Source organism: Schistocerca cancellata, chromosome 5 (genome assembly GCF_023864275.1).
Source record: "Schistocerca cancellata isolate TAMUIC-IGC-003103 chromosome 5, iqSchCanc2.1, whole genome shotgun sequence".
In the NCBI taxonomy this organism is placed as follows: Eukaryota; Metazoa; Arthropoda; class Insecta; order Orthoptera; family Acrididae; genus Schistocerca; species Schistocerca cancellata.
In genome coordinates, this window is record NC_064630.1 from 195,356,623 (window position 1) to 195,382,537 (window position 25,915).

The window sequence follows — 25,915 nt, forward strand, 5'->3', positions numbered from 1 at the left end:
GACAGTCAATTTCTCAGTCTTTTACACAGGGCAGTTTGTTTTTTTCCGTACATTGATCCTAATCAGTTCTGTTATCTTTGAATTTTAGTGTTATTCCTATTGTTGTTGCTATATGGTGATAGCATGACACATTTTTTGAACAGTTCCCTAAAAGAAATTAGATGTTGCACACCAGATAAAATTACATTATGTTTCTACAAAATGAATATTTTGACAGTAGAAACATTCCCCAGAACTGTGACTTGTAGAATTACAAGACACAAAAATGATTTTCATGAAGACTTTGCCTCCTTATCTGTGGTTCAGAGTGGAGTTATGTATTGTTGTTCAAAGATATTCAACAAGCTCCCATATAGCATAAATCTACGTTACAAAAGAAAATTAGCAATATTTCTCATTAGTGAATCATTTTACAAATTACTTGAATATCTACATTGACATATTTAGTAGTTGTGTTATCTTCATGGTAAGTACCAGTGTTCATTGTGAAGTTGCTTGACAAGTAGTAATGTACTATAAACATAACCCAGTGTTTGAGGATGTAGGTAATATTCTCTCCGAAAAATATGAATGAAATCAACTAAATATTATATTACCAGTAGGAGATGAACAGCAGCTAGTTGGTATAACTGAAGACACAGCAGCATTTTTCAAAGTAGCAGCTTTCTTTGTAATTTACTTTATTTAATTTTGGTGATATAACCAGTATAATGGTAGTTAATACAGTTATAGATTAAGTATATAAGATCTGTGTGCCATTTAATGATGAATACTTTGACTCATTCCATATCCGTGAAAGTTCTCCAACTTATGCATCTGTGGAATATGATGGGTGAATAAATGATTCTAAACTTATTTCAGGATTAATTATGGCAAAGGATAGTGTGCAGAATTTAGGTTACTATAGCAAAAATATCATTCCATACACAGCCAGCCTTTTCCTATGTTACCAAGCCTCTGTTGATATGGATATCTGTATTAAGATGTAAATTAATGACCATATGGATGAATGAGAACTGGCTGCCCCCCCTCCTCCCAAAGAAACATAGAATCATGTATCAAAAGCTTAGAAAATTATGTAGCTTCTCTGGTCAGATTTAGGGAAGCAGACAAATACTTCTCCAACTTTATGAAGCAACTAAGTAGCACACTACATCATGAAGGGAACGGAACTCTTGTATAAACAACGCATGGATAGTACACATCTATTTCACAATGAACTGCAGATATCACCATGCTGAAGGTGTCCCAGTAATGTGTTTTCATTATGTGTACTGATTATGAAGATAATTTCAGTCACCAATATGTGCAAATGTAGCATATCTCCTAGCAATTATATGTAAATTTGATTTAATATATCCTTTGATATGCATTAATTCATGTTTGTAATGCCCAACCATTCATTTAGCAAGAATACAGATATTCAAGCATCTGTTAATCATGGAAATATTTTTTGTTACTCCAATCTGTGTGTGTGTGTGTTTTTTGTAAAAATTTCAGTTGCTTTTCCAGGTTGAGATCATCCGCAAGGAGCTGCCGTATACGACAAATTGTTCTTCCACTTGGGAGAGAACTTGGTATGCATCATATGTTGGAGAAACATTCAAGTACTCACTTGAGGTAAGTATGTCCTCCTACATTTCTGTGTTCCAAGTCAGGTTAAACTGATGGAACCATAAGAACTTTTGATTTAATGTAAAGACAATCAACAGACCAAAACCACCTAGCCAGATGCGAAACTAATCAAGAACCACTGTTCACCTTGTTTCTCTCTTAGAAGTATCCCTCACTGTGTTGGTATATTGAAGTCAAAATTTCATATTGAAGAATCCTCTGGGGTGGTGCACTAAAGTAAATAAATTATATATTCAGCAGGTGAGCTAAAAAGATTTTTTTCTCAAGTGGATAGCCTTACAACCCACAGAGGAGTCTTTAACGACCTTGGCATGGTTAACATCTACATTCCAGAACATTTAATCCCTAATACTTTTAAGTGAATAATGAAAACAGTTCCAGCTAATTGTGCTAATTGTGATTTGCGCTTCGTTAACGTACATAGATACAAATATACATATTCGTGATCACAGACCTGCTACATCATCCACTGACCTTGCAATGTTCCTTGATAGATAGTGATCTTGTGCACTTTGGATGCATTTCTCAGCAATGCCCAGCTGCTGTAGGTCCTTCCACAGGTCATCCTCCATCACTTCCTTGGCCTTCCAATTGGACAAGTTCCATCAGGTTTCCCCATAAGCTCAGCTTTGGCCTGGCAAGTGTCTGGCCTCCTGGCAATGTACCCTACCAGGCTTATTCTTCACACTTTCATTTTCTGCATGAAGTTCAGTTGTTTCGTCAAGTCATACTGTTCCTGTGTCTTTCTATGTCTCCAAGTGTTTTCTTTGTGGATTGGTACAAAGATCTCTTTCTTGATTTTCTGTTCAAAGATAAACAGGTTCTCTTCATCTTTTTTGTGAAGCTTAAGGTTTCTGTCCAATAAAAACACTCATACTGTCACTGCTTTATAGGCTTTAAGTCTGGTCTTAGCTCATAAATTTTTTGATGAAACTGTCTGGTTCAGACTGAAATGAGTTTTAGACCCATACAATATGTTGTTAATTTCTCATTTTAGATTGTCATGCATGTTGCACCAGGTGCCAATGTGTTCTCCACTTGGGCTCTATTCCATATTCTGGCCTATAATGGTGTACTATTAGGGGCTTCTCTGGATACTTCTGCCATTTCTGTCTTCTCCATATTAATTCCCAGTCCACGTTTACAGTTATTCTTTGCTAAGCACGATTTCTGCCTTCTCTTCTTCTGACTCCACTATGGGTACAATAGTGTCTGTCCATGTCAAAAATGTTTTCTTAAATTTAACATTACCTCTTTGACCTATCTTTTCATTTCCTGAGTTAATTTCTACAAGACCAAACGAAAATGCAGCCGTGAAATGACATCACCTTGTCTCACATGTGATCTGATAGTGAATTCCTTGACTAGCTACCCCTGGTCTTTATCCTTGGCATCCATGCCTGTTGTACCTTCCCCAAGATAATTAACTTCTTTGGTATGCCAAGCTCCCTCAGGATGTTGTACGAATTTTGATATAAAACCTGGCTTCCAGCTGGATGCTTCTAAGATCAATTCAGAGTCATTCACTTAGGGTGGCAATTAAAACCGCCCCCCCTCACCCCTCTCAGTACTTTAAGTCCAGTTCTACAATTGATCTGACAGTACAGTATGATGCAGAAGCTTCTCAAGTATGTGTCGTCTTCTTCTCGAGCTGTTCCAGCAGTATTTCAGCTCACATCAAGGTTTTGGGTTTGTTTTGCTTCTGGGCGCAAGTGGTAAACGTCACGTAATGTAGACAGAAAGTCACGAGTTCAAGCCCATTTCCATTCTGGGTGGCTTCTTAAGCTATCAATCTGATGGAACCTCAAAGATAGTTCACTTTTCGTTCTAACGTACTAAAAACGTAGTAAAAACTTCCAAAAACAATTCTGCAGAACAGCACATGGCTGCTTCAAGATCTGAACAGTTTACACTCGAGAGTTTCCTCACCCTACAATGGCCACCAGCAACCAGCCACATGCCGCCCACGCCCTGACGTCAGGGGCCATCTGAGAAGGTAAACACGGTGCAGCATTCTTGAGTGAATTTATCAAATGTCATTTTCTTATTTGAAATTCTAGTATTTATCGGATTTCGCATACACGAAACATACGAACATTGTTCAAGCATCATAAAATAGAATCGCAAGTGGAAACAAGTTTATCATTTGCAATATGTTGTTCACTTTGGGTTTAATAGACGTGTGAAGGCAGTGGAGGCAGTTCTAAACCGTTGTATTGTGTGTGAAAAGAGTGCTTTTGAGCTCTAGCATGAATGATATTCCACATTCAGGAAGTATCGATAACTGACACATGTGATGATCTGTGACCATTCAACCATCATGTGACATTTGCAATCAGTGGACAAGGTTCAGAAGATAGGTATAAGAGTACTGCACAAAGCAACAAAATTCAAAAGAATACTATTACTGCAGTTTTGCTTGAATATCACAGGTTTGCTCACTGAGCATTACTGTTCAGTATTGTTACTGCTGACAAGTTATGATGTCTTTTATTAATTTCTTGAGAAGACATTAATGGCTGAGCTCTAACAAAAGACATATATTTGAGCAAGGGGCAATTTGAAAATAATATCTTGCATCTTGTGGTTGAAACAAAAGCTTGTTGCTCACTATTAACTTCTTCCCAGGTATGCGTCCATCGCAGCTGGAATCTGCTGCCAACAAGTAAGACACCTTTTTGTCAGAGTGTAAGAAAAATGATTGACAAAACTGCATCATCTGTTGCTATTAAACGGCAAATTCTGCTGATACCACAAACAAAAAACGGCAAATTCTGCTGATACCACAAACAAAACTATTCAGGAGTTTGTTTAAGAAGTTGTTCCTGATGCACTAATGTTTCTGATATTATGCCCTTAAATGTTTATTTTCCTATTCCTTACTGAACAGCCATAAAAAATTGTTTCCAGACGAAAATTCATTTCAAACCTAGTTTGATGACAACTATAAGTCAGAATAAGTAGATTTATATTGATGTGGAATTGTTAAACTATCTGGGCACTGTCAGACTGTTTTAGACAATGTGGCAGAATATATTGTTGATAATTAATTCTCTCTGATGTTTACTATTGCGCTCAATAAACTAATGGAAAATAATATTGAAATATGAAATGTACTAACACAAATGAAATGCTACTCACTATGATAAAAGTCTATTTTCATAAAACTTAAACTAGCTATAACATGAGTGTGCCCATATTGACTAGTAAGATATTACTCATTTTGTACTTTGAAACAATTTTTGTTTAAGCAAGATAAGAGAAGCGCTTTCTGCAGACAGTACTGTCCTTCAACTGAATGCGTAGTGATATGGAACAATGCAAGCAAGTGCCACTGTCAGAAAACACAGTGACTCACAGTCGGCGGCCTTCTGGGGCTATTGCTATCTCCGTGATATGTACTGAGTCACAGTCAAGTAGTATGGAAATGTCTCATTTCATCAATAAAATTATGTATTCACAAAACCAAAAAATTTAGGCAGAAGCAGAAAGAGACATTACCAACCTTTGCAGTAATGCTAGTTTTTCACCATTATGCTATAGGGTACTGGAAGCAGTAAGACTAATTTTGATGGAGAAGTTTTTTATCTTCCTACCGATTTCCATCCTGGCTGCTGTAGTGTTACGTGGCTTTATGCTTAATTACAGACTTACTATTTTATCAGTTGATTTGTTTTCACCACGTAACACCCGCTGTTTACGTCCTTCCTCGTTGCTGAGCGATGCTTCACTTTTCGTTCTGACGCCGCAACTCTTCCTTTCCTATATATTTACTACTTTTTATCTGTATAAATGATGAACTATTGGTTTTGCCGTTTAACAACTTTTTAATAACTGTGGAAGTATTACAGGCATCGGGTCCCACCTAATGTGTTACCCGCCTATACGTTTTACATGAACCTTTCAAGATTCGATCGATCTGTTTACAAAGAGAAGGCAGAATATCTCTTCCTTTGACGTTGTCCAACAACGACCTAGGAAGCTCGACGCCCTCGCGGCCCAGGTTCTTCCATGGCTCGCGGTAGTTTGCAGCATTCGTTTTATCCCTTGCCCACTTGCCGCTACGTCGAACTTTCGTGGTGATCGTTGGGCAACGTCTTCCACGTTATCTGCAACATAAATAAACTTTCTTACCACAGTATTTCTGAAAACCCAAAAACAAACTTAAAGAACATAATAATAATAGCTGTTCTTACAATTTTTGGTATAAGTCTTGGTCGATTTAATGAGGGGTGGGACAGGCCTAAGCCTTGTGACACTACACAGCCTTTAACTCTGTCACGTCACAGCTAAAAATCTAGCTTTCAGTGAGCATGGAACTGTGAGCCAAATCGGGCTTCACTTTCCGGGTGACCACATTGGTACCTCAGAGCTAATGAACTGCTGCAATATTCGTTTTTCCCTCATTTCCCCAGAGGTGGCTAGGACAGATAAATAGCAACACAAAAGATGAGATTAGTTGTAAATTCTATGTAGAATAACTTCCCTGGACTCAAAACCATAAATAGATAACCTTTAGTGACAATCTCTCAGATAATTCAATGGAAATGACACAAATACATCAGTTAAATTTAGCAAAATAATTCAATGCCATCCAGGCAACAACCCATCGATCTTAGATTTGCCAGACATATCCTGTGTTGTTGGCAAGATTCAGTTACACTACCAGCAGTGAGAATACCAGCCAATGTGTTCCTCGAGTGGGTTGGGAAATAACAACAATCTGTGTCTCAAAGATGCACCTGCTGGGGACAAGAATACCCAAAGTATATGTCAATGGGACTTATTCACATTTCTTTAACTAGGTTTAAGGACTGGTGAGTAGTTACTAATAATACGCAGATGCACCTACTTCAAACTGAATATAATACATCAATAACTGTCACAATTATTTATGTTTTACTGTGTCAAACATACTGAAGACTAAAAAGCTCGTTCACCAGATGTGATTAGCCTTATTGGAGCATCTCCAGTAGTTGTACTGTTAGAATTATATGTAGGCAGCACATCTATTTTGTAATTATGGACTTAGAAAATATTTTTCTTGAATGCACTGTAACTGGTACAATCTCCTCTCCCCCGGCCCCCCCTCCACCCAAAAGAAAGCACACAAATTAAGAGCTAACAACACAGCCTGATTACAAAACATGATCATCCACAGGGAGACTTTATACGCTAAAAGTAACAGAGAATTCCAAACGAAAAAAGGTTACTGTGTAGGAAACCACACATAGTAACAGTGATTCACTACCACTTATTAGACGCAAATTGTTCAGAATATTTCATCAAAATTACAAGCAATTATCTATTGAACTTAGTAGGATAATTCAGCTCCAATCCTGGAAGTCCGTCGACTGTCACTGAGCAGTCAAACATTTTGTGGGTGGCATTTTATATTTAACTGTTTACTGAGACAAAACAAGTAATTTCTGAACATTTGTCTTGCCGTCTGTATAATGGGCTTCTCGTAGCATCCTTCCCTTAGTGTGCTGACCAATGTCAAATACATCAGAATGTAGCACCTATTTGTTCAAATCACCAATGGTCAGTATCTTTTAGTACAGTAGAAGCAGGATTTCATCAAGCTTAATGTGTGTCAGTGTAGCCCTGCAATAGCCATGTATCGGTTACTGCACAATAATGGAGCCTCAGGCTCTAACTGTGAACATGCCGTTTTCGCAGCATGGACTCGGAAAAATTAAACTTTCAGAATATTTAAAATAAACTGTAAAATAAGAGATAGCTGGCACATCTAGGGCATGCATTAAAATAGGATTGGCCATCAAGAAAGGTCTCTGGAAGTGCAGGAAGTTTTAAATCAAAGGATTACTGAACAATGGATTGGTCGCACTGGACTGAATGATTCAACCTTACATTACTGGCCTCTAAGTTCAACGGATGATTATTTCTTGTGGGTGTTTATAAAAGACTCTGTTTATGTGACTTCATTACCAGCAACAATGAATGAACTGAGCTATTGCATAACAGCAGCTGTGGAAGCTGTAACTCAAGACATGCTTGCTCCAATGTGAGAACAATTCGAATACCGTATTGATAAACGCTGTGCATCTCAAGGGATGCATACTGAACACTTATGAAATTGTATTAAAAAAAGACCTTTTTGAGTTTCCTGTTCACCAGACAATAAAATTCGTTGTATATGTTTATTGGTTTCAGAAATATAGACATGCAAAATTGGATGATTCTTTTTGATACATCCTGTACTTTACAGAAGCAAGAAAGTTAAGCAGAGCAAGCTGGACATCATTACATTGTCTTCAAAGAAGAAGCGGGGGTAAATAACTTCAAGAGTCGAAGAACTGTCGTGTAATAATCGAATATTACATTACATTACATTACATTTTTATTGGTCCTTTTGATCATTTGTTGTGCAAGGTATACAATACGATATTGGACAAGTCATTGTGATTTACAATACATGTTTTTAAATCATACAAGAATATTTGCATTGATTTAGGCTTAATATTATCACAACTGAAGGTTCAGGTTCCATACATTACATTTAACCTTGGCAATAAAGTTTTTAAGTTTTGAGATATTCATCTATACTACACTAACATTTTTGCAATAAATATTTATGAGCAGCAGTTTTAAATTTTGAAGTGTCTTTTATTGTTTTAATGTTTGTAGGCAGCTTATTGTACAGTCTGTTTCCTGTTTGGAGTGGTCCATTCTGTTTTAGGGCTGTGTGTGCATGTTGAACATGTATGTCGTGCTTTCTCCCTGTTTTATACCGGTGGATACTCTGGTTGGTTGACACAAGATTGTTTCTATTTTCTAAGATTTTCCTTACAAATATGATTACTTGTAAAATGTACAGACATGGTAGTGGAAGGATATGTAGTTTCTTGAATAAGAGCTTGCATGAGCTTCTTGATGCAGCGTTTTCTATGGCTTTTATAATTCTCTTTTGGCATATAAAACAACTTTTGCTAGCAGATGCATTTCCCCAAAAGATTATGCCGTGTCACAGTAAGGATTCTGGCTGGGTGAAGTATACATCTTTTAGTGTCTCTTTCGATGTGCAATCAGAAAGAATTTTGATGGTATAGCAAATGGTATTTAGTTTATTTGCAATGTATTTTGTATGTTGGACCCATCTTAGATCTTCTTGGACGCATATCCCAAGAAATTTTCTGGAGCTTACATTTTTGAGGATTCTAGTAAACAACTCTATGTCTGCCGCTAGTGAACATTTATTTTGCACTGTGTGTATATGCATTGTAACTGTTTTTTCTGTGTTTATTACTAAGTTGTTTCCAGAAAACCAGTCTGTAATGTGGGTGATACAACTTTTAATCTCGTGTAGTAATTCTTCTTTCGTCCTTCCTTTTATTATCACATTTGTGTCTTCCGCAAATTTTATGTAGTTATTGCATGGTCTAGTCGGTTCCAAGTCATTTACAAAGAGTAGAAACAGAACTGGTCCTAGAATGGAGCCTTGTGGTACACCATATTTGATGCTCTGTTTCTATGAGCAGTAAGACTTTATTTTGTTCCCTTCTTGTATGGTAAGCTCAAGTAATTGCTCTCTGTTTTGGAGATACGATTTTATCCATTCATAGTCCAGGCCCCTAATTCCTACAGATTCAAGTTTCTGAAGCAAGATATTGTGATTAATGACATCAAATGCTTTAGAGAGGTCTAGAAATATGGCCAAGATATGTTCTTTATTGTCTATTGCATTTAAGGCTTCATTTAGGAATGCAAAGATAGCTGTCTCAGCAGATTTAGATTTTCGGAATCCAAATTCAGTATTTGAGAAATAATTATTTTTTTCTATGAAACTGATTCGTCTTTTATAATAGAGTTTTTAAATTATTTTGGAAAAACCAGATAATAGTGAGATTGACCTGTAGTTTGATACTTCTGTTTTTATCCCTTTCTTGAACAGGGGTTTTACTTTTGCTACCTTCAATTTTTCTGGGAACACCCCTTCTGATAAAGACCAGTTACAGATGTTGACAAGTGGCCTGGCTATGAGGTGAGCACATTTCTTCAAGATATAGTCCGGGATATTGTCAGTACCAAAAGAGAATTTGGGCTTAAGTTCTTTGATTATATTAAGTATTTCCTTTTCATTGGTGGGCTACAGAAAAATAGATTTGTTATTTATAGTATATCTGGATTGATTTATTGGCGTGCTCTGTAAATTTTGATTTACAAGATGTTCAGCTATCTGTGTAAAGTAGGAATTAAATTTATTTGCAATTTTTGTAGGTTCAGTTATCACAGTTAAGTTCTCCATTAGGCAGTTAATGTTATGGAAGTGTATCTGTTCTGCTGCAGTTTCTTTCCTGACAATATTCCATATTGCTTTCATCTTATTGGTGGAATTTTTTATATATGTGTCATTTGCCATTATTTTTGCTTGTTTGACACCATTTTTGAATATGTTTTTATAGGTTTTGTAATAAGAGTCAAATTCTGGTGACGTGAGTTGTTTGGACAATCTGTGCAGTAATGTATTTTGTTTGAATATACTAAAATCCCAGGAGTAATCCACTTATTTTTTGTTTTCCTTGTGTATGTTTTCCTCTGGGTTGGAGGGAAGCACAGTTCAAAGTAGTAGGAAAAATTGTTAATGAAGTTATTATATTTTCCATCTGTGTGTACGTAGTTATAAATCTCTTCGCAGCTTTCTTTGCTCAAGTAATGGAGAAAATGATTTATATTTTCGTTACTGTAGTTTCTACTGGTGGTTGTTAAGAAGGGTTTAAGCTGTAGCTCAGTTTCCATACTCAGATAGAGTTTTTGAGCTATGTGATCCCCAAAAGCCTGTCTTTAGTTAGTATTTCTATTGTATACTTCATTTCTACATTTACAAATATCTGATCAATCGTGGTACGTGAAGTCTTTGTGATACGAGTTGCTATTTCTATGGTGGATTTCATGTTAAAAGTTTGCAAGAGATTCAGTAATTCATTCTTTTCTTTGGTGTCCTTTTCAAAGTCAATATTAAAATCACCACATAGAATAACTCTCCTGTTTCTTCGTGTTAGTCTGTTAAGTGAATATTCCAAACTATTTAGGAGAGTATTTATGTCACCAGTTGGAGCTCTCTGTAAACAAATAACAGCTAGTTTAATGTCTATTATCTCAATTCCTGATAGCTCTACATCTTTTTCCTTCACCACTTCAACAGGACATTTTATATTTACAAAGTCTTTTTTATTTCTGATGTATATACAACTGCCACCATGTTTAAGAATTTTTCTATAGAAATAACCACCTAGCACAAAGTTAGGTAGGGACACAATATGTAACTTGTCCTCATCAAGCTAGTGTTCTGTGACACACAATTATGAGGTACTTCTTAATTCGTTTTCTAATAGCATTTGGATTTCACTTATTTTACTAGTTAGTGATTGCACATTTTTGTGAAAAAGAACCAACTTCATATTTTTGTGTTTTACCTGTGAATTTTTATTTTGTGTCCCCACAGAAGATCCTGGCTGTGAGGCGGAGGTCTGGATTTCATCTGATACTTCATTTCTGGTATTTTTTAAAATTTCTTTCCAGGGAGATGTTTTACAATGGGCATATAACATTTCTCTGGAATATATTTGCATGCATGTATTTTCACCCCTATTACTGCTTATAAGTTTCCCTTGTTCATTATAATCTGACAAACATCTATGAACATCTTACTAAATATTCTAGAGCCTAGTCTGTTAAAATGCAATCCATCTTTACCAAGACACTTGTCATTAAGAAATTTGTTGTGATCAATGAAATACTACACCCAGTTTATTACATTCTTCTTTAATGTTGTCGTTTATTCTGTGTATGTATCTGTCACTTAACGACCTTCTGTTCACAATGCTACTGATGGTATTTCTCGAGGTGTTGTAGACGTTTCTGGCAGTTCTTATAAGGTTTCTCGTGTTGTCGACGATTTATTCTACACTGTTGCTTCGTAGACACTTTGTTCCAACGTGAATAGACACACCTTTGGGATTTCTATCATGTATCTTGGTAGGTCTTATTGCTGATTTTAGGATATTGCTGAAATGTTTTTGTAACTGCTTCGTCCTGATTCCAAGGCGAACGTCTATTTTAGAGTTTGGAACTACGATGTCTTTTAACATGGAGTCGCCTATTATTAAAAACTCATTTTCATTTGCAGTGCTCAGAGGATGTATCGTTTCATTTTCGGGGTTTGTATCACTTGTCCACTTATATTTGTTTTTTGTATCTAAAGCATTTTCTACTCTAATGGCGATTGAGTTGCTTTGATCATGTGTATCAATCTTACAGATTTTTGGTGTATACGAAAAATCATAAGCCTGACTTTCTGGAGTGTATGTTGCTGTGCATGAATCAGCCAAAGCGAACTCAGTATTGTTGCACCTCTGTCACATACCTGCAATAATCACAATGTAACTGCTTAGAAAAGAAAATAGAAAAGCCCCTTATGGATGGGAATTTCCACTTACAGTACGCCTAAGACAGACGGAATCCAAAATAACAGTAAGAGGTTAACGAAACAGAGTGAAGGGCAGAGGCTCTATGTATCTTGCTATTTGTACTGCTCTGACTGTTGTGTTGCCTGTCACATGAATTCTGTGAGAGCTGCCATTCAGTGCTGAATGCAGATATACACAAAGTTCTTCAATGCTGTAGAGGACACTCTCCTCTGCTGCATTTACCCCATACCATAATTAGTAAAATAACGTAAGACTCATTCTGCTAAAAAACTCGAGGCCTGCAAGCCCTCAAATAAGAATTTGCGAGGAGTGCTCGAAGGAAGAGAGAGCTCTCTGCTTTTAGCAACTTTTCCAATCAGGACTACAATAAGAATTCGTTGTCACATTAAGCTTCAGAAACCAAAATTGTTGATTTCCTCACTTCATAACAAGTGCTGTGATGTGGGAGGAGAAAATAAATTATACACTTCTCAGAAAAATTTGTTACTTGTGAACTACTGTCAGATGCATAAAAGATCCTTAGTTCTTTTCTATGTTTTGCATTAATTCTGCTATTATCTCATTTTACTTTGTGAGAAGACTCTTTTTTTCCTTGGGATCAAAATAGAGTGAACAGTCCATCTGAGGGATCTTTCCCTCTCGTCGCTAATAGGGTGCCTACAGGATGCAGCGTTCTCAGAATGTTATACAACAATTGCAAACAAAATTATTAGTTTTATTTCTAGAAAACAACTGACAATACTTAAATTTGGAGATACATCAAATGTGGCTAGCGAGAGGCGGCATGGAAGCAGAGAAGTTCTTGCTATACACAAAGTTCTTGGAAGTTGACACATTACTGATAAATACCATCCGCGATCCGGTGTCGATCTGCTAGAGGAAAGCAGGAGCGTAGCTTTTATTCACGTCTTGCAGGGGGCGCCACTAGCACAGCGCGGTCCAGTTCCACGTACCATTGGCTGCCGTTTCCTCACTGCCCTCTAGTCTTGCGTTCCCCATCTTCATTATGGCATTTATGGTTACGCCAGAACATTCCTCCCCCCTCCCCCCCCCCCCTCCCTCCAAAGCGAAGGACCGTCATCGTGCATGGAGCTTGGACATTCTGATAGACCGGAAGCCGTGGCTGCAGGGACGACCAGCTTCCAGCTGTACCCCGCCATGCGGCTTGTGCTCTGGCGGAAACGTCCCCCAAAGAACGACTAGAGGGATATGCTTCCACGTCCTGCTGCCATGAATCAGATGAAGAGGGTGGAGACAGCTGCGATGCGGGTGCGTCCAGCTCCATCGGTAGGACGAGAGGAGGTGAATGCTCTGTCTCTATCGGGTCCTCCCGAGGTGTCGTGATGACACCCTCCAGCGTCTGCAGTGGCTGCGCTGTCCTCTGTACCCGTGAATCTGGCGGGAAGAGAGACTCAAAGATCATTGTGTATGTAACAGAGGCGAAGTTGATTTTGATGGCAGTGCTACAAACCATCTGGACGGGAAACAAGATACACGGAAGCGCCTAGTCGACGGACGATCTCGCCTCGCGTCCACCATCTGCTGCTGCTAAACACCCTGTAAAAGACAATATCATGCAACTCGAAGTGATACTTGAGGCCTTCCTGCGGTGCCGGATGCTGACGAGGGTGGAGCAGGTGGAACAGTGTCCAATGGCGGCGGCCGTGAAGAAATTCCGCCGGCGGTGGTCCATCTCATGCGTGCAATGCTTGATCCCTCGTATGAGCTGAGCAAAGTTTGGCCATCTGCTGCTTGAATGTTGTGACAGAATGTTCCTCTTCGCCGTTTGGCTGTAGATGGAACGGTGCACTAGTTAGATGCAGTACGTCATTGCGTTCACAGAATGTTTGAAATTCATGTGATGTCAACTAAGGTCCGTTGTCTGACCTAAGGTAAACCTTCTAGGCAAAAAATCGAAGACAACACCTGAATTGTGCTACGTGAGTTGTCGAATTCATTGGCACAGCAAAAGGAAATTTGCTATGTGAGTCAACCACAATTAACCAGCGAGTATTCCAAAAAGGTCCCACAAAGTCTATGTGCACACGTTGCCATGGAAATTGCGACTTAGACCAAGCAGAGAACTTTCGTGGCAGAGCAGACTGATTTTTTGCACATGCGTGACACTGTGTCGTCATCTGTTCTATTTGGGCGTCCATGCCCTGCTAAGTACAGTGTCGACATGCTAACTGTTTCGTACGAAAAATCCCACAATGTCCTTAGCGAAGCAATTGCAACACTTATTTTTGCGGCGGCCGCTGTGGCCAAGCGGTTCTAGGCGCTTCAGTCCGGAACCGCGCTGCTGCTGCGGTCGCAGGTTCGAGTCCTGCCTCGGGCATGGATGTGTGTGATGTCCTTAGGTTGGTTAGGTTTAATTAGTTCTAAGTCTAGAGGACTGATGACCTCAGATGTTAAGTCCCATAGTGCTTCGAACCATTTGAACTATTTTTGAACTTATTTTTCCAAAACTTTAGGGATAAATACACGTGACTGTCAATTGTCATTGTGAACAAGAATTGCACTTTTTGTACAGCTTGGCTATGCCAACGCTCAGAGGATCGGCACACTATGGAGTTTTTTACACTATTCAATGAGCGAGGCTACGATGTGCGAATGTACTGGAGCAAAATGTTCAAATCTGGATCAGTGTCCGTGGCCTGTGCAATTTTCTTACAGTTTAGCGGAAAAGACTGAAGCAATTCAGAATCCTGAGCATCGATGTAACAACAAGATGCAGGAGAAGCGTCAAAGTCTGTGTCAGGACCAATCGGAAGGTGAGAAAGTGCGTCCAAACTACCATGTTGAGACATCGGTCGATACACAATCTCGTATTGAGACAGCAAGAAATCCCATCCTCATCGCAGGTTGTGGGGTCTTGCCCACACATCGCTAATAGGGTGCCTATAGGATGCAGCATTATTGGAATACTATACAACAATTTCAAACAAATAACATTAGTAGTTTTATTTCTAGAAAGCAACTGACAATACTTAACTTCATCAAATGTTGCTAGTGAGAGGCAACATGAAAACAGAGAAGGCGTGCCGCAAGGGAATGTCATAGGACCGTTGCTATTCACAATATACATAAATAACCTTGTGGATGACATCGTAAGTTCACTGAGGCTTTTTGCAGTTGATGCTGTGGTATACCGAGAGGTTGTAACAATGGAAAATTGTACTGAAATGCAGGAGGATCTGCAGCGAATTGATGCATGGTGCAGGGAATGGCAATTGAATCTCAATGTAGACAAGTGTAATGTGCTGCGAATACATAGAAAGATAGATCCCTTATCATTTAGCTACAAAATAGCAGGTCAGCAACTGGAAGCAGTTAATTCCATAAATTATCTGGGAGTACGTATTAGGAGTGATTTAAAATGGGATGATCATATAAAGTTGATCGTCGGTAAAGCAGATGCCAGACTGAGATTCATTGGAAGAATCCTAAGGAAACGCAATCCGAATACAAAGGAAGTAGGTTACAGTACACTTGTTTGCCCACTGCTTGAATACTGCTCAGCAGTGTGGGATCTGTACCAGACAGGGTTGATAGAAGAGATAGAGAAGATCCAACGGAGAGCAGCGCGCTTCGTTACAGGATCATTTAGTAATCTCGAAAGCGTTATGGAGATGATAGATAAACTCCAGTGGAAGACTCTGCAGGAGAGACGCTCAGTAGCTCGGTACGGGCTTTTGTTAAAGTTTCGACAACATACCTTCACCGAAGAGTCAAGCAGTATATTGCTCCCTCCTACGTATATCTCGCGAAGAGACCATGAGGATAAAATCAGAGATATTAGAGCCCACACAGAAGCATACCGACAATCCTTCTTTCCACGAACAATACAAGACTGGAATAGAAGGGAGAACCGATAGAGGTACTCAAGGTACCCTCCGCCACACACCGTCAGGTGGCTTGCGGAGTATGGATGTAGATGTAGATGTAGACGTTCTTGCTATAGGCTTCACGAAGTTCCTGGAAGTTTACATGTCATTGATAACTAGCGTCCGCGATCCTGTGTCGATCTTCCCGAGACTAGCAGGGGTGTCGCTTTTATTCACGTCTTCAGGGGGCGCGCCTGGCGCGGCGCGGTCCAATTCCATGTAACATTGGCCGCCGATTCCTCATCGTCTTCTCTGATCATGAGTTCCGTATCTTCGTTCCGGCATTTGTGGTTATGCCAGAACACCATCATTGGTTAACATTCTAATAAATATCGACATGATACTGGTTCCACTTGCTCCATCACATCTGAGAATAGAGTTTCATGTTGGATCTCCAAAGGATGTGATCACAGTGATGTCTGCAGTCTGCATTCATAGCCAGGATAATATCTTTCTGTTAATATATTAACGACTGCTGCATTGTCCATTGGTCAGTAAGAAATAAACACATCAGGCACTTCTTGTTGCTGCATTTCTCATCAGTGATGGCTCCAAGAGCACACTGTTCAGGCTAAATATGTTATGGATTTAAGGCCGATACTATATTACCAAATTTTCTTAAGAGAAGAAATAAGATTAAATATTGATCATATTTTCTTGCACAAAGATATTTGAGATCGCGCAAATAGAGGTATTTCACTATCATCACAATTTCTTTGGCAAAGACCTTTGATATCATAGTTTCTTCAGAATGGCTCACGAAGACTTATTACTGTGCTTTGCAGTTTCCTATGTACCAAAGCTGCATTTTATTAACATTTGAAAGAGAAGCAGAAGAAAAGTAAAAGGAAACGCACTTGGTTGAAGCTGTGGATTTCATGGCGAGACGTTAGAAGCATCCAACAAAAACTGTTACGGAAACTGCAACTCGAGGACATAAAATCATATGAAAATTAGTTGCAAATGGGTGAGAGTACATTTCAATATGTGCTCAGGAACGTGGCTCCTCATATTATGAAACAGAACACTCATATCAGAAATGCTATATCTGCAAAAGATTGACTTACTGTAACATTGCTAAATCTTGCAACAGGAGAAAACTATTCTAGTTTATGGTATAACACTCTAATACCGCAGTACACAGTGCCGAAAATAATACCAGAAACGTGTGAAGCTATTTATGAAGCCCTGAAGGAGGACTATCTGAAGGCAAATGACAGTTTAATACATACTACAGACATTATGAAATATTTTTAACTCTACAGAAATTGTGGATTTTCTCATTTATATTTTCAGGACTACATCTTTGCCATACTTCATGGCAAATGACTGATGCAGTTTTTTTTGTACCTTTTGCTTCTTCTTATTTTAACTCAGAATGCTGAAAATTGCACAGTGCTTCATCTGCCTCGTTCATTTATATCATTTTCGTTGTAGATGCGACACACCATGTAAATTTTGAAGCCATATTGATAAATATTAGATGTCACACAGCTGTAGCGATGCCAGCACTCCAAGCAGTAAACAGAAGACAAATACTTTCTTTGCTCAATTCTAAGGTGAGGCGGTAGATTTGGGTAAAAACTTACTTTATGACTTTTCGTCTCATTAAAATACTGCACAGGGATATTTAATGGCATTTGTATTGTTTCATTTGTTTTACCTCTAGACGTTGTTTTTTTTTTTGTCAAATATTGTAACAAACTTCGTTTTCCTCTTTATTAAGTACCTGAAAAACTTTTTGTTTTTATTTAATACATTTGTGTTCCTTCATTTTGCAACAAACGATCTTTGGTATAAATGAGGGTTCTGATAACATGACCGTTGGATGCCTCTATATACAGTAAATTAAACTTAACCTGCAGTGAAAGCAGATGCCAGGCTCAGATGTATTGGACAAATGAAGGTAATGTGATTCATACATGAAAGAAGTGTCTTACAGAAGACTTATAGAAGTGATTCTTGATTATTGCTCGTCAGTTTAGGGACACTTATCAGATTACATTAACAGAAGAGAAACAGAATATCCAATGAAGAATGGCATTTTTCCTCACATGATTGTTTAGTAGGCATGAAAGTGCTGTCGAAAACCTCAACAAATTCGAGTGGCAAGCACTACAGAATGTGTATCATGGGGAAATTCACTATTGAAATTCCAAGATTATGGATTTGAAGAAGAGTTGGACAAAATATTAAAGTACATCTCAGAATATGACAAGGGTAAGAAAATCAAGAAATCAGAGCTCATATGGAAGTTTATCAACAGCCATGCTTCCCAAGCATCATTCACAAATGGAATAGGGAAGCAAAAGTTTTATTACGTGAATTAGAAATGATCTCTATTTCTGATATCGACAGTTTTTTATTTTAATTTGCATAATTGAGTCTTTTTAAGTTTATGATTTAAACTGGTTGCTATATGGGATGTGATAACAAAGTAACTGGAATATTTTAATTCTCTGGGCTTTATACATCCAATTTGCATTTTTGATCTTTTTGATACACATATTCCTGATGTATGTTTAATTTATTGTTAACATCCAAAATGTTATACATGTTTTCGAGTGCTCAGCGAATTTTTACTTTCGAGAAAGATGGATAAAAGAATTTCCATTAAATCTTGCTTGAAAAATGGAATAGGGTATATGTTGTTTTCTTCGTTTGTTGGCCTCTTTTTTCCGCTGTTTCAGACACACAACTTGTATAGGTTCATTACCATCTTTTGCAACTGTAATGGAAGTCTTATTAAGATCAGATTAGAATGTCTGTCCACTGGGAAACATTGAACTTTCTTACAGTTCTTTAAACTTATTGGAAGATCATTTGTGTCAATTACCAACTAATCTTTGCTGATCACCCATTTCATGTTGCACCATGGTGAGCTTCGGTTTATTCCTGTGGTGCAGTGTGTCACTGTAACATAAGTTGTGAAGGTAAGACTCCATTCATGCAAGAAGTATGCTACTGATGCCATAACTTCTGCTTCCAAGGAGAATCATGAGGTCCAAATAATGGCCTTATAAATGTCTGACAATGTACTAGCATTATATTATACATATATTATACATTTTGAGGTGATATATGACTTTCTGTCTAGAGGGTCCCTTTTAGGAACTACGCAGGAAGGCAATTGGCAAGTTATGCTCCGAAAAATGCCTGATGTTACTATGAACCACTTTCTGAAAAATATTTGAAAAGATTCAAAGAAGTGAAAGTAGACTGTAATACAAAGTTTTTTTTTGTATCTCTCTTCGATTACATTTTTCAAAATAGATGCTAGGGTTGAGTGAAAATAGAAGTGACAGACAAGTTGATTAAAATTCTTGGAGGAACACCTCCACTTTAGTACCAATGAAATAAAAAGTGAAAGTTTAGTATGCAACAGTAGATCATCAGCAAACCTTAAGACCAGTTCTTAGATTTTACACTCAGGTTGAAGTTTGTACATCTCTATGAACTTGGTAATTTTTAATGCCCTCAATGATTTTATTGATATGTGGCGTAATTACCACTGCCATTTGTATGAAATTTGAATTCTTCACTCCCCTGATAAGACAAACCTTTAGAGGAAAATACATCAATATTCATAATAGAGAGCTCTTTGTGCTGGTATATCGTTGAATAGATTGTGGTGAGCTCTCAAGTACTAGACAGTATCTCAGCAAGTTACACAAATGCCATCCTTAAAACCACCACTGGTGTAATGTTGCCACAACTTCCCAGTTTCAACACCTGAACTTCAGGAAATCCAGATATCAATTCTGTTAATGTAAAGTCTTTTAATAACATATTTAAAAGAAACATTGTGTTAAAATATAAATCAAAAAGTAATGATGTTTGGAGATACTTTGTGTAACTAAGTTTGGCTTCTATGAACATAATGCTTCTGTTCATCTTTGTCTTTTATTTTTAATCATAAGCTGGCCGATGTGGCCAAGCGGTTCTAGGCGCTACAGTCTGGAAACGCGCGACCGCTACAGTCGCAGGTTCGAATCCTGCCTCGGGCAAGGATATGTGTGATGTCCTTAGGTTAGTTAGGTTTAAGTAGTTCTAAGTTCTAGGGGACTGATGATCTCAGAAGTTAAGTCCCATAGTGCTCAGTGCCACCTGAGCCACCGTCAGAAGTTGCTAATGTTGCAGCAATAAGGGACCACAGAGATAAGTCAGTTTTATACCGCAAGGAGAACAGTTACGCCAAGTCGATGATTACTAGTGCATTCACAGATATTGTGTGTCAGAAGATCATAGACAAATAAACGACTCATGAAGTGTGGGAGGTATTGAAGCAAAAATTTGAAGCATCATCAAAGGATCAGCTGTTCAAGATTTGTCCTGAATTTTTCTGTTTAGGTGGATTCAGTTACAGGACATTCGCGCATGCACAGTGAAGTTAACAAATATGTACATCGAGCTGAATAAGTCTAAAACAAAAGTGAAAATGCTTTATTTTATTTGATATTGGTATGTAAAGTTTTACATATTTTACCTGCAAGTTTTGATTCTCTTAAATCGAGCTGGATGTTATTAACGGAAGATAATAAGAAAACATTTGATGAATTGAAGGAACAATTGCGCATATTTGAGAGAAATTTCACGAAAGGTAGTGAAAAAATCGAACAAGTGTCATCAGTACCCAAATCAGGTGAACTAAACAAAATAGGAACACACATATTCAAAGTTAAAGGCAAATGCAATTACTGCAAACAGCCAACCAATTGTATTAAATATTGAAAGAAGTGGATTGCTGATGGAAGACTGGATAAAAATGCAACAGAGCAGAAAAACATGGACAAAGCTGTGGCTACGAATGTAGCACTGCATACTAGCTGTGTTGAGGCCTGTTCATTAGATGTGGATGTACACAAAGGGTGGATTGACAATGGTGCAACTTGAGAAATAGTCCTGATTAATTCGTCAGCTTTGAAGCATTCAACAATCCCTGTTCTATCAAGGCTGCTGGATTGGAGTTTCTAGGAGGAACAGAAAAAGGATCAGTTTGGATTCTGTCAACAGTTGGAAGCAAATCTGACTGTGTTCTGGTATGTACAAAAAATTTCCAAAATCTTCTTTATGTTTTAGTTGCCCAAGATCTTAACTACCATAGCAAATTTAATTCAAGTACTATATATTATTCGTTGAAAATTGGTGGTAAACTGAGACTCTGTGGAACTCTTGAAGTTGGTGGTACTGTATACAAGCAGACATTAAGCCCTTAATATCAGAGAAGGGTGCAGCTGTGAATCTTTCAGTGGAAGATAAATTTTACGTGCTTCAACATTATCATGAAGGGTGGGATCATCAAGACAAAGGTTATTTAAAAAAACTCAAAAAGGAATTTAACAGCGATGTCAAGGAAGGAGTAGAGACTTGTGAATCATGCAAAGTTGGAATGGCATATTTTCCACCACTTCAGGCACGATAAAAGTCAACAAGGCCCACTGAATTGACATTAGCTGATCGGTGTAGACCCTTTGATCAGTCATTCAAGAACAAACGTTACCTAATTCTGTTCAAAGACACTTCCTCTAAGTTTCGTTACGGTTATTTTGTTGCAGAAAAATTCAGCTGACTTAAGTTCTCAAGGATTTTCTCTCACACACAGACACTGACTTACTCTGATAAAGAGATGCTGAGTGACAATGACAAGGAGTTTGAAAACAAAGAAGTTATATCTGTCTTAAGTTCAAATAGTATAACATACTGATTGACTACTCCCTGTACTATGGAGCAAAATGGTATTTGCCAGCCAGACAACAGAACTGTTGTTGAGACGACCAGGAAACTTAAGTACTCAAATTCAAATGTAAATTATCCAGCATGAATATGGGCTCAGCTGGTTAACACAACAATTAACAACCTGAATAGAACAGGAAAATCATCCATTGAAGTTGTGGGAATGGATGAAGCATCGAGCTAAACATATTAGCACTATTGGCTCAACATGTTGTGCACACGTTCCATGTGAAAAACGAAGGAAAATGGACGTAAAAGATGTGAAAGGACAACCTGTTGTTTTTTATGGTTATGAATGGTTCATGATTTGAGTAAAAGAAAGTAATTCAATTGTGCTGCCAAAAGATGTGCAATTTACAGAAAAACCGGTTACTCTACCATTTCAAGATGTTGAAAAACCAGTTGCAGATCCAGATTATCTTGAAAATCAGTCACAAAATGATGAAAATGCACTCTCAGAAGATAGTATGGAGTAAAAAACTAGCACAGACACAGAATATGACGATGACATTCAGCAGATGTAATAAGAGAGAATAGGAATAAAGTTAAGAAAGAGATCTTCATCATCAAAGAGGCCAAAATACCTCAGTGTCGGTACGGCATGGCTGTGTGCTCCGTGCGGCTGCCTCGAGTCGACTGAGCATGCAGCTGCCTCTACACAGCCAGCGCCAGCGCGCCTTATCAGTGTTGCGCAACTTCCGCCAGTTTGATTTTCCAGCAACACAGTGCTAGTAATACTAGGCACCGTGTCGCGCAGCTCCCTCGCTCAGCGGGTAAGTCCCACTCAAGGTCACACGCCTTACACAGCTACATGCAGTCAATGCACACAGCCATAGAAAACCTTGTCACAACAAAGGTTTGTGAAACCAATGAGGATGCACTTAGAAATGAAGATAGCATCAAATGGAAAAGAGCAATTGACAGGGAAATGGAATCTCTTATGGAAAATGAAACCTGGGAACTTGAAGACTTACCAAAGGATGCTAGAGCAATACTGTGTAAATGAGTGTTTCAACTGAAGACAATAGAAGAGGGTCAGATCGAAAAATTTAAGGCTTGACTTGGTTGCTAAGGGCTTCAGTCAACGTGAAGATGTAGACTACAGTCAACAGGATAATGGTTCGGTCTGTTCTGAGTGTTGCTGCAACTAGAAGAATGTATCTTGGCCAGTATGATGTATCAGTGGCTTTCCTGTATGGAACACTTTGGGAAACCATATATACGGCACCACCAGTGGGTTATGTGTATGGTACTGACAGAGTCTGCAGGTTGAAAAAGACTTTGTATGGTTTAAAACAAGCACCAAGACGCTGGAACGATCGATTCAGCCACTTTTTGCTCAGTCTAGATTTCAGGCTAAGCGAAGCTGACCATGCTTGTGGATTCAAAACAAAAATGCCAAAGAAGTTCTGGTAATTTTGTGTGTAGATAGCTCCCACTGATTCAAATGATTCCAATATTTTCTTCCAGCAATTACAAAAGGGGTTCAAGACGACAATGGCAGCTGCAAGCTACTTTTTAGGTCTGCAGATTGAGCACAACATAGGTGGCAGTATCAAGATTCACCAGAAGGCTTATGGACAAAGCAATTTAAAATGCTTCAACTTTTCAAGAGTGTTAAGTAGTTTCTACACCAGTGTTGGAAGTTACAGAAATTTTAGTCAGGGAAAGGTGGCAAGGTAAAACTGTCTTTTCCATATAGAGAGGCAGTTGGAACAATAATGTATTTGAAGCTCTGCATGAGATCTAGCTTTCAGTGTAAGTGTTCTGTTAAGATCTCTCAATAATTCCACCAAAGGTCACACACTAAGGGTAAAAAGGTTTTTTTGTTATGTAGCAGGAACAACTGACTACGGAAACACATACAAATCAAAAGGGAAGGATATGTCTTTGGAATGCTACAGCAATGCAAATTTTGGAGGCTGTTCAAAGCAGCAAAAACAGGCAGATCAACATCTGGAGTAGCCATCAACCACACAGGAGGGGCGACCTCGTGGATAAGTCAGCAACAAGCCATGGTAGCAACATCTACAAATGAAGCTGTACTAGCTGCTGCAAATGAAGCTGTCAAGGAGATTATTTGGTTAACTCAGCTATTGAGCTAAATGATAAGACTATCCAAAATTCCAATTCTACAAACTGACAATTCAGCAGCAGTGAAGTTGGGGGGGGGGGGAGAATGCTGAAGAACAGATAGCAGATATCATGACCAAAGCTCTATCAAAGACATGAGTGAAGATTTTGCGTAATGCCTGTATGTGATCAAATGGGATTACCATAACAAAAGAAATGCACTCAGTTTTTTCTTTTGTTTGTTTGTTTATTAATTTATATTTAACAAGGGAAAGTGTTCAAGTAAATTCTTTTAATGGCATGATTAAAATAAACATTGTGTTAAGGTACAAATCAGAAAGTAATTGTGATTGGAGATACTTTAACTAACTTTGATTTCTATGAACATAACGCTTCGGTTCGTCTTTGTCTTTCATTTTGAGTCACAATACTTGCACTTACAATCTCTTGTGCCTTAAAAGTTCTTTGTGTATCAGTATTACAGTGTGCTGGAGCAACAACAAAACGCGCCCTATTAGACTAATAAGTGTCTCAATACATTGGATTTTAGAATAAAACATGTTTGTGCTAAAACCAGATTCATAAATAATTCCAAAGTCTATAAAACAAAATTCAGCACATTTGTTTACTCATTGTGTTTATTGAACCGTTAATAAACTCTTCCAGAAATGACTGGTTCACATTGGGACCATCTCTTGATACCGGAAATATCTTGTCACTCTTTTTTAATAAAGCATTACAACAGCAGACTGGAGGTTGCTATATGGAATCTGGCCAAGGAAGTGGACGTTTCTCATCTAGTGTTCTTTCTTGCAGGTATTGAGAGGATCACATTGCTTATGCAAAGAAATTTAGTTGAAGTATTTTCAGAAATGCATGAGAATTTTCAAGGAAATGAAATGTATTTTCTTTGTCTGTGACTAAACAGTCACATGCTGCACACGAGGAAATGGACTTTGAATTCACAAAGAACAATTGGTGTTACACATTGGCTCACATGCCAACATTGCACCCACATTTGACTGTTATGATTCTGATTCATGAGCACTGGCTGCTCATTCACACCATGCAAGCGCGTCCAGTGCCTGTCCATTATTATGTATCCAGTCTAGTTGGAATTCTTTCTTGGTTTTGCTTCGCCAGAGCTTAAGCTTCAGACAACATACCTCCTTACTTATTTGAGTCGAAGATCAGTCACTAAGGAAGAAATAAAGCAAAGTGCATTGTGTCTGCTAAGAGTTCTCACAATACAGAAATTTTATTTCTTTTGTTACATTGTGGCTATCTTACTGTAGCTAGTTCTTATTTAATGACCAGATGACATTTGGTAATAAAACAATGGGGAAGAGGTAGACCAAAGATCGTCATGCAATCCAGTACTTACGAGAAATAAAATGCTATCACTTTCACATCTATGCATACTAGAAAATGTCATTATTACAAAAGAAAAATTAATGCATCACCCACAATGAATCTGAACATAGCTACCATACAAGACAAATAAATGATGTACATGTTGTAACGGAACCTATTAAAGGCTTTACTTCACCAAAGTATGCGATACCCTCCAAATTCAACCAGTTTAACGAATATTTATGATAATAGAAAAGTTATTGTGTATGTTAACAATGATTGCATTACATGTCTCCATAAACAGTCAACCCATTAAATTATACTGAATAACTGACCCACACAAAAGTTAATATCACTTGATCACTGATACAGCAAATGTCATCATGTAAAAACACTAAGTTCATCTTAAATAATTAATATGCAGTACGAAAAATAGTGATCAACTGACGTATTTTGGATCTCCTTAAATAAGGACCATTTTCACTTAGTATTCACGTAGACACTCCTATTTTAGACGAAAACCAATGTAATTCTTAATAATTCATGTTATTTACTTATTTATGCAAATTAGAGAAGTCAATTGACAAACTTCTAAAAAACGGCCTTTTTGTAACAAAGAATTATTCTGTCAAGTCAACAAATCTGTCTGTCATTTTATTAACCTGTTAAATTATGTCACCCGATGTAAATTAATAATTTTTCTGCACAAATTACAATAACAGATGTACATGTGACTTATAAACTATATCTCTTTTTAGTAGTTCTTTGACAAGGTTATAAATA

The 25,915-nt window shown here is 37.9% G+C and overlaps 1 protein-coding gene across 1 annotated transcript in view; it reads left to right on the forward strand.

Annotated features, from left to right (window-relative positions):
• LOC126188440 (uncharacterized) overlaps nucleotides 1–25,915 on the forward strand; it is a 347,741-nt gene that overhangs the window by 154,640 nt on the left and 167,186 nt on the right. Inside the window, exon 5 of the mRNA XM_049930045.1 lies at nucleotides 1,513–1,620. Coding sequence (XP_049786002.1) covers nucleotides 1,513–1,620 — 108 coding nt within the window. The remainder of the gene's footprint in view (nucleotides 1–1,512; nucleotides 1,621–25,915) is intronic.